This window comes from Bradysia coprophila, unplaced genomic scaffold, assembly GCF_014529535.1.
Source record: "Bradysia coprophila strain Holo2 unplaced genomic scaffold, BU_Bcop_v1 contig_24, whole genome shotgun sequence".
NCBI lineage: Eukaryota > Metazoa > Arthropoda > Insecta > Diptera > Sciaridae > Bradysia > Bradysia coprophila.
The window spans coordinates 1,462,025-1,475,301 of record NW_023503501.1 but is presented as its reverse complement, the minus strand read 5'-3'; the positions used below and the strand labels follow the sequence as shown (position 1 = coordinate 1,475,301).

Below are 13,277 nucleotides of genomic sequence, written 5' to 3'. Positions count from 1 at the left end.
AGAGAATTTCTGGAAATTGTGGGAAGCCAAACACTACAATAAACCGAACGGAGAAACGAAGCAAAGTGGCAAACGGAGAAGCGGAGCAAAGAAGTTTACACGTCTTGCAGATGTAAGAGCACTGGTTTTATGCAAATAAAGAATGGGAGTCCAAAGGTATACTTGATGGTACAGTCAAGTCAAATCGATGATGGTTAATATTATACTCGAAAGTCGAGTCGATTCTTTCAGAATAAGGTTCCAAATTATTTTCGGCTAAGTTTCGCTTCTTTTATTCTTCATATCTTCAAACAACTTCACGACTTCAACAGTTTGGAATCTACAGTGAGAAATGAGCAGTTGAAATTTGCAACCAAAGAATAATTGGAAACATGAACTTTTCATATGGAAATTTCTCGAGACTAAACAATGTAAATGGTCGTGTGGGGCGTCATTAGAGAGATGATTTCACGTACTTTCATGCAGGGAAAATAGGATCTTATGCGGATTTGCGGTGAAATGTAAGATTTTAAACACTTCAACTTCTCATAGTTCTTATTAGATGCTTCCAAACATTCATTAGATCCTATTTTCCTCGAAAGTACTTTTAATTACTTTTCTAATGACACACCACACAACCATGTGCGCTTCGTGTGAATTGATAAATTTATAGAAGAAAAGTGACTGTTTTCAGTTCTTGATCACCTCCACCACCTGCAGTCACATAAAGTTCGTTGAATGTTTTTTAGAAAGTGGTTTTTCCTTCAGGCTTTCTGTACCTTTCTAGGCATATAAAAAGTTCACTGGAAAATCCGTCCGATTCCAATAGGCTGCTTTTTAAATGAAAAATTTTATGTTAAAACTGATGAAGTAACAGATTACGTAAAATGGTTTGATCAAAAGAAGTAATAGATTCAAATTTTGTAATTGTGATAAGAATAAGTGAAATGTTAAGCGGATTCATTTATTAAGTGTTACTACAACAGCTATTCATTAGTTTATATTCAGGTCAATTGTATACCATTCCCTAACGTAATATTTTCCACTGACCGTTCATTCGAGATAAGACATTTTAATTTATCACTGAAATGCATGCACTATTAAACGCATACACCTTACTATTTAAAGCATACTTCCTGTTTTATTAGTTCATTAATGCTCCATTCGTACACGCGCCACTGACTGCTCACTATTATAATTCTTTTAATAACATGAAAGAAGATTTAAAAAAAACGAACGCGGTGAATTGGTAAATATTAGTCGTCATAACTTTATGGTCAATGTACCGTATTTCATTCATAATCATAAACATCATCATGGTCTTTAAACATACAATTTCTCACTGGTGTACATTTATATTGCTTTGTGTATTCAAATGAAATGAAATTTGTTGGGATGTTCGCTTGGAGGTGCTGGCGTAAAATGAACTTCAATAAATTAAAAGATTTTTTTTCCTCATCTTCATCTTACGTGTAGGTGAACAATATTTTTATAGTGTGTTTTGCTATGCAGCGGAAGAGAAAGACGACGAAGAAGAAGAAAAACAAAACAAATTAAAGAGGGACTTCGAGTGGAACTTCATTTGAATGGAGAATAAAGTAAAGTTCGTTTGCATATTATTAAAATCGAATGGCAATGAGAAATGTACGAATTCTCTTTCTTCGTCAACCATTTCGCCTCCCGTGGATTTTTCTTTTCTTTTCGTAAATTATTCAAGAATTCCCTTTTTATAATTGACAGGTTTCAAAGGTCAAAAAAATGTAAACAAAATTTTAGTGAGCGCCATACCATCAAAGATATGGCAAAAAAAAACTGTTAAATATTTTCAGTTACCTCACATTTCTTGATCTATGCGCCATTCGACATGCATCTTCAGTTATGTTAGTGGTCTCGAATAAGGTCTCCATGATTGCTTCACAAAGAAAGTGTGCGTTAACAATCGGTGTTGATCATCTGAAATTGAAACAAAAGCCCATTTTAATATCAAAGAAAATATTATTCAGAAATGAGAGCACTAATGTAGATTTTGTTGATCTAACGATCTAGCTGCTGTTGCTAAACGAATTTCTGTATCGATTTCAATAGTATTTTTTCATGTTATGTGATTTTGCCTTGTTAACAAAAGCTAATAAACAGAACAATAATTAACGAGTGTGAAGTTTGCGACCAGAGCGAAGCGAGAGTCGCATTTCACACGAGTATTATTGAGGACATATGCCATTTATAACCCATTGCATTTCATGGACAATAAAACTCTAATGTGACCATAAAACCAGACCTGAGCGTTGATTCTCATAAATTTAAAAACTCGCAACTTGAAAGTTTTCTCCGAGAATTCACGAGAATTAGCATCACATAAATACCAAAAAATTAAGCATCGACTTATAAACTAGATAGAATTGAATTATTAATGAACGATTACGACCGTTCCAGCAGTTCTTCTTCTAATTATATTTTTGTGGCCATCAAAATTACATTTCGTTGAAATAAATAAACGGTCAAGGGATCTGACCCACCCAACAGGTGGTACCTAGTTTTTGAGATGCTGGAAAATTTGTAATTGCGTGAAATCACATTTTATTACTGGCTCTGGCTCCCACGAGATCTACCAGAGCAAAATAATGTGTGCAACATAACAACGAATTACCGTTGAATTGAAAGTTACACTCTTTTTTCCCATTGTTTCAGAGCCTCCCATCCCGAATGTTATTGACAAATCTTAAAACACACGAAAACCACATCCCGTATTCATAATGAAAATTTATGTTGGTTTCCGATTGTGTGTGTGTGTGTGTTTACCATCACGAGACAATACGGTGTGTCTGATTTAAAATTAAACACAAACTGTAAACTTTTTAATTCTATTTGGAAAAGACGTCATTTGTCACTTTGTGCTAACAAATTTAACTTTGCAACGTTCTAAATACACACAGAGCAATATATTATAATATGGTTTCGGCTCTGATATTTATTCACCGCTTTTTAATCAGATTATGAGTGGAAAATTAATTATCTCTAATTTATTCAAATTAACAAGAAAATTGACGAATAAATCTTGAATGTAATTATGATTTACAATAATCTCTCGGATTATTTTGAATTTTGACTTGAAATCTGTTTAAAAATTTCATTTATTTTTTCCGGCGGACTGTAAAGAAAATCAGTTCCCATAGAAAAGTTTAATCATTTAAATTAGCACCCTAAACGAAAAATTTATCGATTTTCTCTTTTATACCACAATGTACGTACAGTTATAGGTCGTTGCACGTGTGTGAATTGAATTTTCGGCTGATACACGTGTTGAAAGTTAAAAATATGTCCACAGCCACTTCAATGACAACCACAAATAGAATTCGGAAACAATTGTGGTAATTGAGATCGAAACTTTAACAGAATACGAAAAAGACTCCATTTTCGTAGAAAGGAATAAAGTTTCTACTAGTTTCGAGGATACTTTCAAACAGTATTCGTTGAATAGTCGTATGCAGAGAGAACATTGAACTGGCAGATAAAATTTATTGACGTTTACAAACAGGAAAAACAAAGAAATTCGCAAAATTGCACTCCGCAAATGTATTTCTTGTGCAGAAGTAGCAGCACCTGGATAGTTTTTTTTAGACATTAAGCATTAAGCTATTTCAAGGTTATTTGATCTGTCAAAGCATCATCCATGGAGCCATAACCAAAAAATTATAGTTGACAAATTGTTCGCAAAAGCTTTGTGGATGCTCTCGTTTGTTTTCGGATTGTCAAAAATCGTTTTCACCGTACGATGAAAAGCAAACTTATTTATTGATAATAGACATTTGAAAGCTACGTGCAATCAGCGCCATCTGCACAAAATTTTAGCAATCTTTTTTACATTTTGGCATACAAATTACATTGCTGAGATTTCACCGGTTTTCACAAAACGTATTTTGCACACGTAAAAAAATCCCACTTTCATATCAAAGCTGTTCTTTTGCCATACTAAATAAAATAAATCAGAGAAACAGCAGTAACAGCTTAGATACGAAAGTGGGACAAAAAAGGGCTTTTATTAATGTACAAGTCAAATAACTAACAAACTGAACATTAAAACCATATTTTTCATCTAAATAGTGTCATTTTCAGTTATTGAACCTTTTTAGACCCGTACGAAGTACTGGGGTCTTATAGGTTTACGCATACGTTTGTAACACGTCGAATTGGACTTCCTGATTAAGGGGGAAACCTATTGTGGTTGTCCAGAGATGCCAAATCAGCAAGAAAAAAAATGTCCGTCTGTCCGTCCGTCCGTCCGTCTGTCTGTCTGCACGATAACTTGAGTAAAACGCATCCGATTTTGAAAATTCTTTTTTTCCCCGTTTGGTAATGTCAAAAGACAGGCTAAGTTCGAAGATGAGTGATTTTGGATCGACCCCTCCTGAGCTGGGGCCCAATAAGTGCTTTACGGTTTTTCGAAGATATCTCCGGACATTTAAACGCTATACTCGTAAATGATACCGATCGACAAAAAAAAAGTTTATGGAAATCGGATGACCGACTTGTGAGTTAGACCCCTTGGTGTGAAACAGGCACAGGGCGGCAAGCAGTTTTTGCTTGTAGGTCGGCCAAATTTGAACATATTTCGTTCGTTTTAGCTTTATTAGATAGGTATTGACCGTACCAATCAGGGAAATTATGTTCTCCGGAGCGTGAGCTAGGTCTCTTGGAGTGAGCTCTTATCTGGCTACTCGGCCGTACAGTGAACGTGGAGTATTTTGTCAATATCTCGAGTAAATTTTGACCGAATTTCATGATTTTTTTTTGTTTGAAAGGTATTAACGAATGTAAAGCGTCGGTACTATTTTCGGTTTCCTAACAAAATGGCTGCCGGCGGCCATATTGGATTTTAGTAAAATTGAAGTATCTTGGGGAAAATGGTACTAAGAGAGTTTCTGTTAACATGTAAATAATTTGTTATGTGTGTGGCGTTTCAGGGATTGCATCTCTGACTTCGTACGGGGCTGTCTATATTGCCTCCGGCAATTTATTTGTATATGATAACAAGGCAAAGAGTGGATAATGTAAATGATTTCAAAGGGCGAATAGCTTTTCAGTAGAGAAGAGTACGAAGTAAGAGAAATAAAGAGTTTCACATTGAAGGCTTTTGATACGAATAGGTGTTTCGTACGGGTCGGCGTTAGCTATGTTTTTTGCTTAGGGCCAGGTTAAGGTGTTGCATATGGCTAAATGTTTACATTGTCATGTAAAGCGTCTTAACCTGGCCTTAATGAAAGCTATTCGAACAGGAAAAATACGTTTTTCGAGGACAATTGGATGTGATCGATTAAAAATTCAAATATAAAAAAATTGTGTACAAGTGGCGTTGATAGTCAACGGTTTACTTCACATGGTGCCTAAAGTCCTATTATAATGCAAATGCGTTAGCAAAATACTCATATTGTTGTGCTAGTTGTTATACATCTGTTGATAATTGTGCACAAGAAATTCATTGAATGATTGTGTCAAAAGTCGACGGGAAGTTTTGGCGTCTAAGGTAAGCGAGGTAGTAGCTGACCGGCTAAGCAATTTTTCAACTTTGGTCATCAGTATCTCAGGATGATTTCGATGAAGCTAAGTTTTTCTTTCGTCAGAATTTAATTTGATCTGTTCCCATTCCGTAGAATATCAGAAATATTGACAATTAATTAATTTTTATTGTAAAAAACTGATTTTACTGAAGCACTGTCTTTGATGCAGTAGCTGACCACTAAAAAACGGATGTTTTTATACCTGACCAGTCTTGTTGCAGTAGTTGACCGCTACAAAATTAAGACATTTTTCACATTTTTCGCAATAATTTCGCATTATTCGACACATTTTCACTCTTAATTCACTGATATTAACCAATTTCAATGATAAAAACTCATAAAAACACAAAATATCAACGAATTTTAATCACATCATTTTGTACACAACAATGCACATGGAAGGTGAATTTGTCACATGAAGAAAAATGTACGGAATTTGGTGCGGTCAACTACACAAACATGGCATATTTTTGATGCAATGTTTTGACCACCATGTAATTAATCAAATATTAACTTTTAGACGCTATTTATGTTAATAATATTAATTGTCGAACTATTTACTACCTAAAAACACCAAAACTTTGTCCATTAATAATTCTTTTGTCAATGAAAACCTTAAATTAGACCACACCGATCTTACGATTTTCTTAAGAAATGTGCAACTTTGTACTGAGATGGTGCACTGGTTTCATTTTATGGTTTTATCAAATAAGTAAACATAATAATCGCATTATTTTCATGAAAAAATTAATCTTTAGGCTCTAAAGATTAATTATAACGTTAATTTGCGTATTTTCATTTGTAATTATTTTCCAAAACTGCACGGTCAGCTATACCCCCGCTTACCTTATTTACCGATTAAATTTTTATTTTTGCGTTTTCTTTTTATACTAAATCTTAAAGTTTTATTATTAATTTTTACTGATTGACCTTATAGTGGGCTCATTTTATGATTAGGCTATTTTGTTACTTTTACATTGTTGACGCTCTTTGAAACTTTGTCAACTTTGAAATTTTTCAAAGACAACAGAGCGCCAACAAATGTTTTCGTCTAACTGACTGAATGACATTACAAACGATGCACAATTGTCTTAAGACATATAACTAGTACAATGGGAGAACGAGAGATGTCGCTCGTAGATACCATCAGGGACTAAAATAAGGATTTCTGTGCAGGTGGGAAACTTTTCGAAGGGGCGCCTAAACACAAAATCTTGGGCGCCAAAGTAACAATTTTTTATCCAAAAATAATATCATGCGTTCAGGACGTTGACGTAAATATATTTTACGATTTAAAGGGAATTATTCCCCTGACCGTAAGTCTAGGGTCTTTCATACAAAAAATCATTCAAAATGTCAAAATGCAAAGTCTAGTCAAGTTGCAGATCATACATGATAATAATCTGCAATTTTCTGGAATTTAATTTTTCGGGCATGTTAGGGGTGTATTTTTACCTGTGGAAAATGCGTCCACAATATGACCTAAAAATCGAATTCCAGAAAATTGCAGATAGTTATCGGCTTACTGGACTAAAAGGTGTTTTTGGTAGAATATCAGCCCTAAAAATCACAATAGTGGTGAGTTTTTGGGTATGAGGGTGAGTTTTGTCTATAATTTATGTATCTCAATGGATGTAACTGAAAAAATTCTCAAGTAACGTCTGTAACATCTGTGATTTTTGCAGAATTTTTGGACCCCTACTTAGAGGTAAAAGTATTTATTCAAATATTCTTCGTTAAATTAGGGTGTGTTCCGCCATTTTAAAAAATCTGAGTAAATTACATAATGTAGGCACATTCCATGAAGACAAATCAAGTGACCAAAAACGGTAGTAGCACTTTTGTCTAGCATACGGAAAAATATCAATGAATTTTTTCATCGTTAAATAGAGTTCCAAAAAATCTGAAAAAATCTCGGATGTTTACCCTCTATACAGACATTTTTTGAGAATTTTTACATATTTTTACGTCAACACACTAGATAGAAATAAATGAGAAACAAAATTCACATTTTTGTTAATAACACTATTTTGGAGTTTCATACGCCACTCCACTGAAAGTAGTTCTAGGCCAAGACCTTTCGAATGATTTAGTTCCTTTAGTTCCTTTAGTGTCATTTTTTACATGTCAACCCTATTTTCTTTCCATTTTTTTTTGTTCTTAGGAAAGTGAAAGCTACAAATGTGAAATACTTTGATTCTGTATCTCCATCTAAATGATGATAAAAGATTAAAAAAACTGATATCGGCAATGCCATTATCATTTTCCAACTAGGTTCAATGCGCCGCAGGCAAAATTTGTATTAAAATTACATTCATTTGACTATTTCAAGTCAAAAAATTGTAATTTTTCTTGTGGGCAGATCTGGATTCGCAGGTGGGAATTAGAGGGGCGCAGGTGGGAAAATTCCCACCTGCGATGTTCCTTAGTTTAGTCCCTGGATACCATCGGCTGCTAGGAATTTTACGTCACGTCATTCACAATAATTGACAAAAATGACACATTTTTTATAAGGAAAATGGCACTTTGTGGGTTATTGTGAATGGCGCGGTGCGAAATTCCTCAACACCATACCATCACAGCTGCAAACCAATGAAACAATTCAATCAGATGCTGCTTTTGTGGACAGATTGAAAGAACTGGCAACTCAATAATTTAATGCGAGTCCTCGGTCAAAACACTGCGCTACTGAGTAGTTGTCATGTTCACGATTGAAATGAAACGAATGTAATTGGTGGAGAATACTGACATAAAACTTGTCACGTAATTTTCCCTTGATTCACATTCAGATCAATCGATCAATAAAAATGTCTGTTAATTCACACGTCTTCTTAATGAAATTACTAAATAATTTGATTTAACAATCGCTCACAACAGTTTCCCATTTATTTATGATAATATGCCAAACAAACATGCCCAACAACATGTTCACGTCTTTTACTATACAAATTTTAACAGCTTTTTTTTGTATTAATGGCTTTGTGATCTGTTTTTTTTTATTACATTTATTTGTGTCGCAATGATAATCACCCAAAATAACCATCAACTCTCCATCTCATTGATTCACATCAATAAATCATTGAACGAAATTACTCTGGCAATACAACGGAAGACAACAAGATAAATGGTTAATCGACAATTAACATGACAATTACATTATCCTGCTATCATTGTCAGTTCATCATTATGAAGCGTCGTGGGAATTGTATTCTGTTTCGCCGAAAAAAAGAGGCAAACCAAATAATTAATTTAAAATTAATACTTGGATGCCGATACATCTGCTACCGTACTTACACCAATTATGTGGCAAGCTCCACCATATAAGACAGGTATTGAAAACTCACATCCGCTTGCTAAATCCAAATTTTCAGCACGCAAAACAAACTGAAACCTCAACCAAATAATCAACGCAATCGCTGGTTTGGAAATTTCCTTTTAAATTACTTCGTTTACTTCTTATATCAACATAAATCAACGTATCTCGCATCAGTGAATCTTAGAAGTAATGTCGGCTGTATTATATATGTATGGAATACGGTGGAATATTATTTCTGAAAATTACCTACCACGAATTTTTCAGCATGGCATGCAAGCATAACGAAATAAATTTTATGATGAAAATTCATCGTACAATATTCTTGGCGTTCTTCTCTTTTTTTTTCAACGGTAGTTAGGGTAATTAGGCAGTGCTGTGTTAATTTTCGTGCGCAATCATAGACAATCGAATCTGTTTGGTAATACCCAGCAGAGAGCTACGTGTTTATTATGCTCCAATAAAACAATACCCTCTCAGGCATGAACGATAAACAATTTTATGTTGTTGTTAGGTAATGCAATCAGAATTGCAGTACAATTCATTCGTAATATAGGAGTCTTCCCTCATATGAACGTATGCCATGAGTCCCATGAGTGGAATCGAGCGAGAATATAAATTTTTAATGAACTTTTTTAATTAATTCATCTGTCGAAAACAAACGAAATTTTCGTCAGTAAAGGCTTGTCCTATTAAAACACAGAGGACGTACAACTATTCAATTCTAATAGCCCCCATGTATACGACTGTCGAATTTTCGCGACGAGGAGGATTCTTTTGAAAAACAGGTTGTATTTTCCAGCGTTTTTTTTTTCCTATAAAGTATTCGTCCCTAGAAGCCAAAACCACTTTTAAAAAAACTTCCTCGATGCTTGTGTGGCTGGTGGGAAGTGATCGAAAACGGAAAACATCTGAAAATTTCTTCAGTTACATGAAACGTAAGAGGTCGTGTGGGGTATTATTACAAAGGTAATTTCATGTACTTTCAGCGAAAGCTTAGAAAGCAACACTGGATCAGATATGAGCTGAAAAAATTGGTACAAATGTTTTGAGGGATTTTTTTTGAATTTCGACTGACCGAAATCGGCGCTATATGCCTAGTTAGGCCTTGGTGCCTAGGCCCCAAAACCAGTCGCAGATATCTTTGATCTTACATACCTGGCTGGTTGTAAGTGGCCAAAAGTCGAAAAGTGGAGTTTCGTAGTCCGGATTTCATTTCCGTAAGGTAACGATTACACGGGCGCGTATGGGTTCGTTGGAAAGCTGATGTCGAGTACTACCGGGGCAAATATTAATTTCAAAAATTTTGATGATAAACGGCCGAAAATATTACCTCCGGAAAATTTATCAGAATCTAGAGAACCTCTGTGAACTTTGATAAGAGCTGTAGCCTCACTAATGCAATTATTTGATTAAATTATTGCTTATTATGAATGTGGATGGCATCAGCTTTACATTGATACCCATATTTAGTAGTTTGGCACGTGACTACGTAACAGATGAAAACTGTGTGTTTCACTCCGTCAAACTACTAAATATGCGTATCGCTGTAAAGCTGAGGTCCTCCACATTCATAATAAGTAAAAATTTAATCGAATAATTGCATTAGTGAGGTCACAGAACTCATCAAAGTTCACCGAGGTTACATCGATTCTGAGAAATTTACCGGAGGTCACATTTTCAGCCGTTTATCATCAAATTTTTTGAAGGTAATATTTGCCCCAGGAGTACTCGACCTCAGCTTTCCAACGAACTCATACACGTCTGTGTCCTTACGGAAATGAAATCCGGACTACGAAACCCCATTTTTCGACTTTTGGCCACTTACAACCAGCCAAGTATGGAGGATCAAAAATATCTTGGACTGGTTTTGGGGGCACGCTAGGACCAAAGGCCTAACTAGGCATATATAAAAAAGTCCCGGAATAAATAGCGCCGATTTCGGTCAGTCGAAATTCGAAAGAATGCCTCTTAATAGTTTGTGTTTGCCCTCTTAATTAAGTGGGCAAACTGAACTATCAAAAGTGTAAAGGCATGTATTGGTGTAAAATCGTACGAAATGTGTCTTATGCAAACTGATGTTGTGGACACATTTTATCATACGAAATACCAGTCTACCGACTTCGGCAGGCACATTTTCGAAAGAATCCCTCCGAAAGTTTTAATGCTAAAATATTTTAGAAAGAACTAAAATGTGCGCTAACTTTCGGACACGTTCAATTATACACGGCCACCCAAAGCCCTCTATCATTCGAAACCAGTGGAACAATTTAAGTGTAATGACCATTAAGCGCAAAAGTTATACAAAAAGTTTGTTGTTCTCGTGAATAAAACGCATCTCGAATAATTAAATAAGTAAAATCAAATCTGTAGTCATACAACACTCATTCTGACAACCATATAGCATTCATTTTATGCATTAAGTGTGTCATTTCAGCATTACTTCACGTAAACTTACTTTTTGTTGTTGTTGTTTCATTTAATTTGTTTTTATTACTTCGCTTTTGGCAAGTTTAATAACACATGCGTGAATGGCTCGTGTGGTTATAAAAACGGATATTATCATCTCGATTCTTGGCTTTTATTTATTCAGCATGATACACAAAAGATTATGATGGATATATAACTGAACCGACAGATGTACGTAGATCTGCATGCAAGAATTTTTGAATTTGTGTATGCTACATTCGTAAATCATATTCTCGTTTCTTCATTTTTATTTCGCTTTTTTTAATGATTCAACCGAATATATACAACTCGGAGATATGATTCATCAATGTTGCTTGGTAGAGTGAAAAAAAAACAATTTTAATTCTTCTTAATTCAACAACAATGTTCAATGTTTATAGCGGCTATTGTTCGTTTTGTTTCGTGTAACAATAAAATTTAAAGAGAAATGTTAGCTCCACAAATTATCTTTCGGTTGGAATCTTCTGAAAGAAATATTCTCTGCATGACCCAAATCACAGACTTTCGTATACGATATTTAGTTTCTCCCTGGCTATTGTTTTTGTGTTACTTTGCTTCGTCCGATAATTGATTTGGCTTTTAAATCACATCGCAAGCAAAAAGTATTCTCGGAAAATTGCTGAAACAATTAATTTACAAATGAAAACGCTGGACCGTATAGGCCATTGGCATAGAATAAAATTGAAATTCTCTGGAGAATGACAATGTTCCACATTGCCAGGGAAATAAAATTAAATTTTGTTTTGTTTAATCCAAAAGCTCACCGGGGAATTTCCATTTCCTGTTCTTTTTATAATTCGTAATAAAAAAGGGATCAAATCAGCCCACGCACATTTTAGCTGTAATGTAATCAACGCAGATTAGTTTATTGTTTATGACTTAGAAAGTGTTAGAGGCCTGACAATTTATACAAAACAATTTGCATTGGTAATCCTATCCATTCTGCGTAATAATCTTACACACAGTCTTGTGTACACGACAAAAAACATCTCCACTTTTATTCTCTTGTTCGGCAATAATTTTACATTATTCATGGAGAACATGAAATCCCTTTTATAAACCATAAAACATTTAAGTTTTATGGAGTCTAATATACTCACACTTTTCGTCGTCATTATTTTCCAGTGCTGGTGATAACAAAATATTCAGGAGTTTAAGGATCTTTTTCTGTTTAAATCCGTTCTGGAGAGGGATTACGGCATCAGCTCTCTTTCCTCTATGTTAAATCTACCGATAGAGTACGATTCACTATTTCACTGAAAGATGTCTCTGCCAAAGCCACGGTGTCAACAGAAAAATAATTAATTTTTCACTCGCCAGATTTTAGTCAAATATAATGCCATCCTTTTAGTATTAAAAAACTAATTACTGTTCCATAGTCCTGAGGTCATGTGCCCTACGATTGCATTTTATTTGACTAAGATCCGTCAAATAAAAATTTATTCGCTTTGCTGCAGCGACATCTTTCAGTGAAAAAGCGAATCGTAATCTATCGGTAGAGTTGACATAGAATAGACGAATAGAAAGAGAATTGATGCCGTAATCCCTCTCCTGTTACTACGTTGCATGAGGAATTTGTTTTGCGTTGATTGACAATTTTTCTGTAAGACGTACCAACAGCGATAATGGAAAAGCGGAAACTATAAAGGATCATACAAACAATCATAGTAACCGATACAATACATTAGTTCCCTGAAGAAGATTACTGACTGTAATCGAAAGCTCGGAAAAAATAAATTATCGAAAGATCAAACCACGTATCCAATTATTAAAAAATGAATATAAAGGATCATTCATGGTACATTAATGGCAATTGAATTTATGTGTTCTATCATGTCCGGAGCGATAGCAGAGGACTTGACGCAGTCTAACCCAAAAAAAAGAAATTAGAGAATTAGAGATTAAATGTATTGGTTGGCAATGGCACTCCGGCATCTTGAAGATTTCAATAATTTTGTCTC

At 34.7% G+C, this 13,277-nt stretch overlaps 1 protein-coding gene across 2 annotated transcripts in view; it reads right to left on the bottom strand.

Moving 5' to 3' along the window:
- Positions 1 to 13,277, bottom strand: part of LOC119077783 — a 90,918-nt gene that overhangs the window by 42,655 nt on the left and 34,986 nt on the right. Inside the window, exon 2 of one of the 2 annotated variants that reach the window (XM_037185091.1) lies at positions 1,813 to 1,932. In XM_037185091.1, coding sequence (XP_037040986.1) covers positions 1,813 to 1,886 — 74 coding nt within the window. In that variant the 5' untranslated portion in view covers positions 1,887 to 1,932. The remainder of the gene's footprint in view (positions 1 to 1,812; positions 1,933 to 13,277) is intronic. The other variant, XM_037185092.1, reaches the window with a different exon arrangement.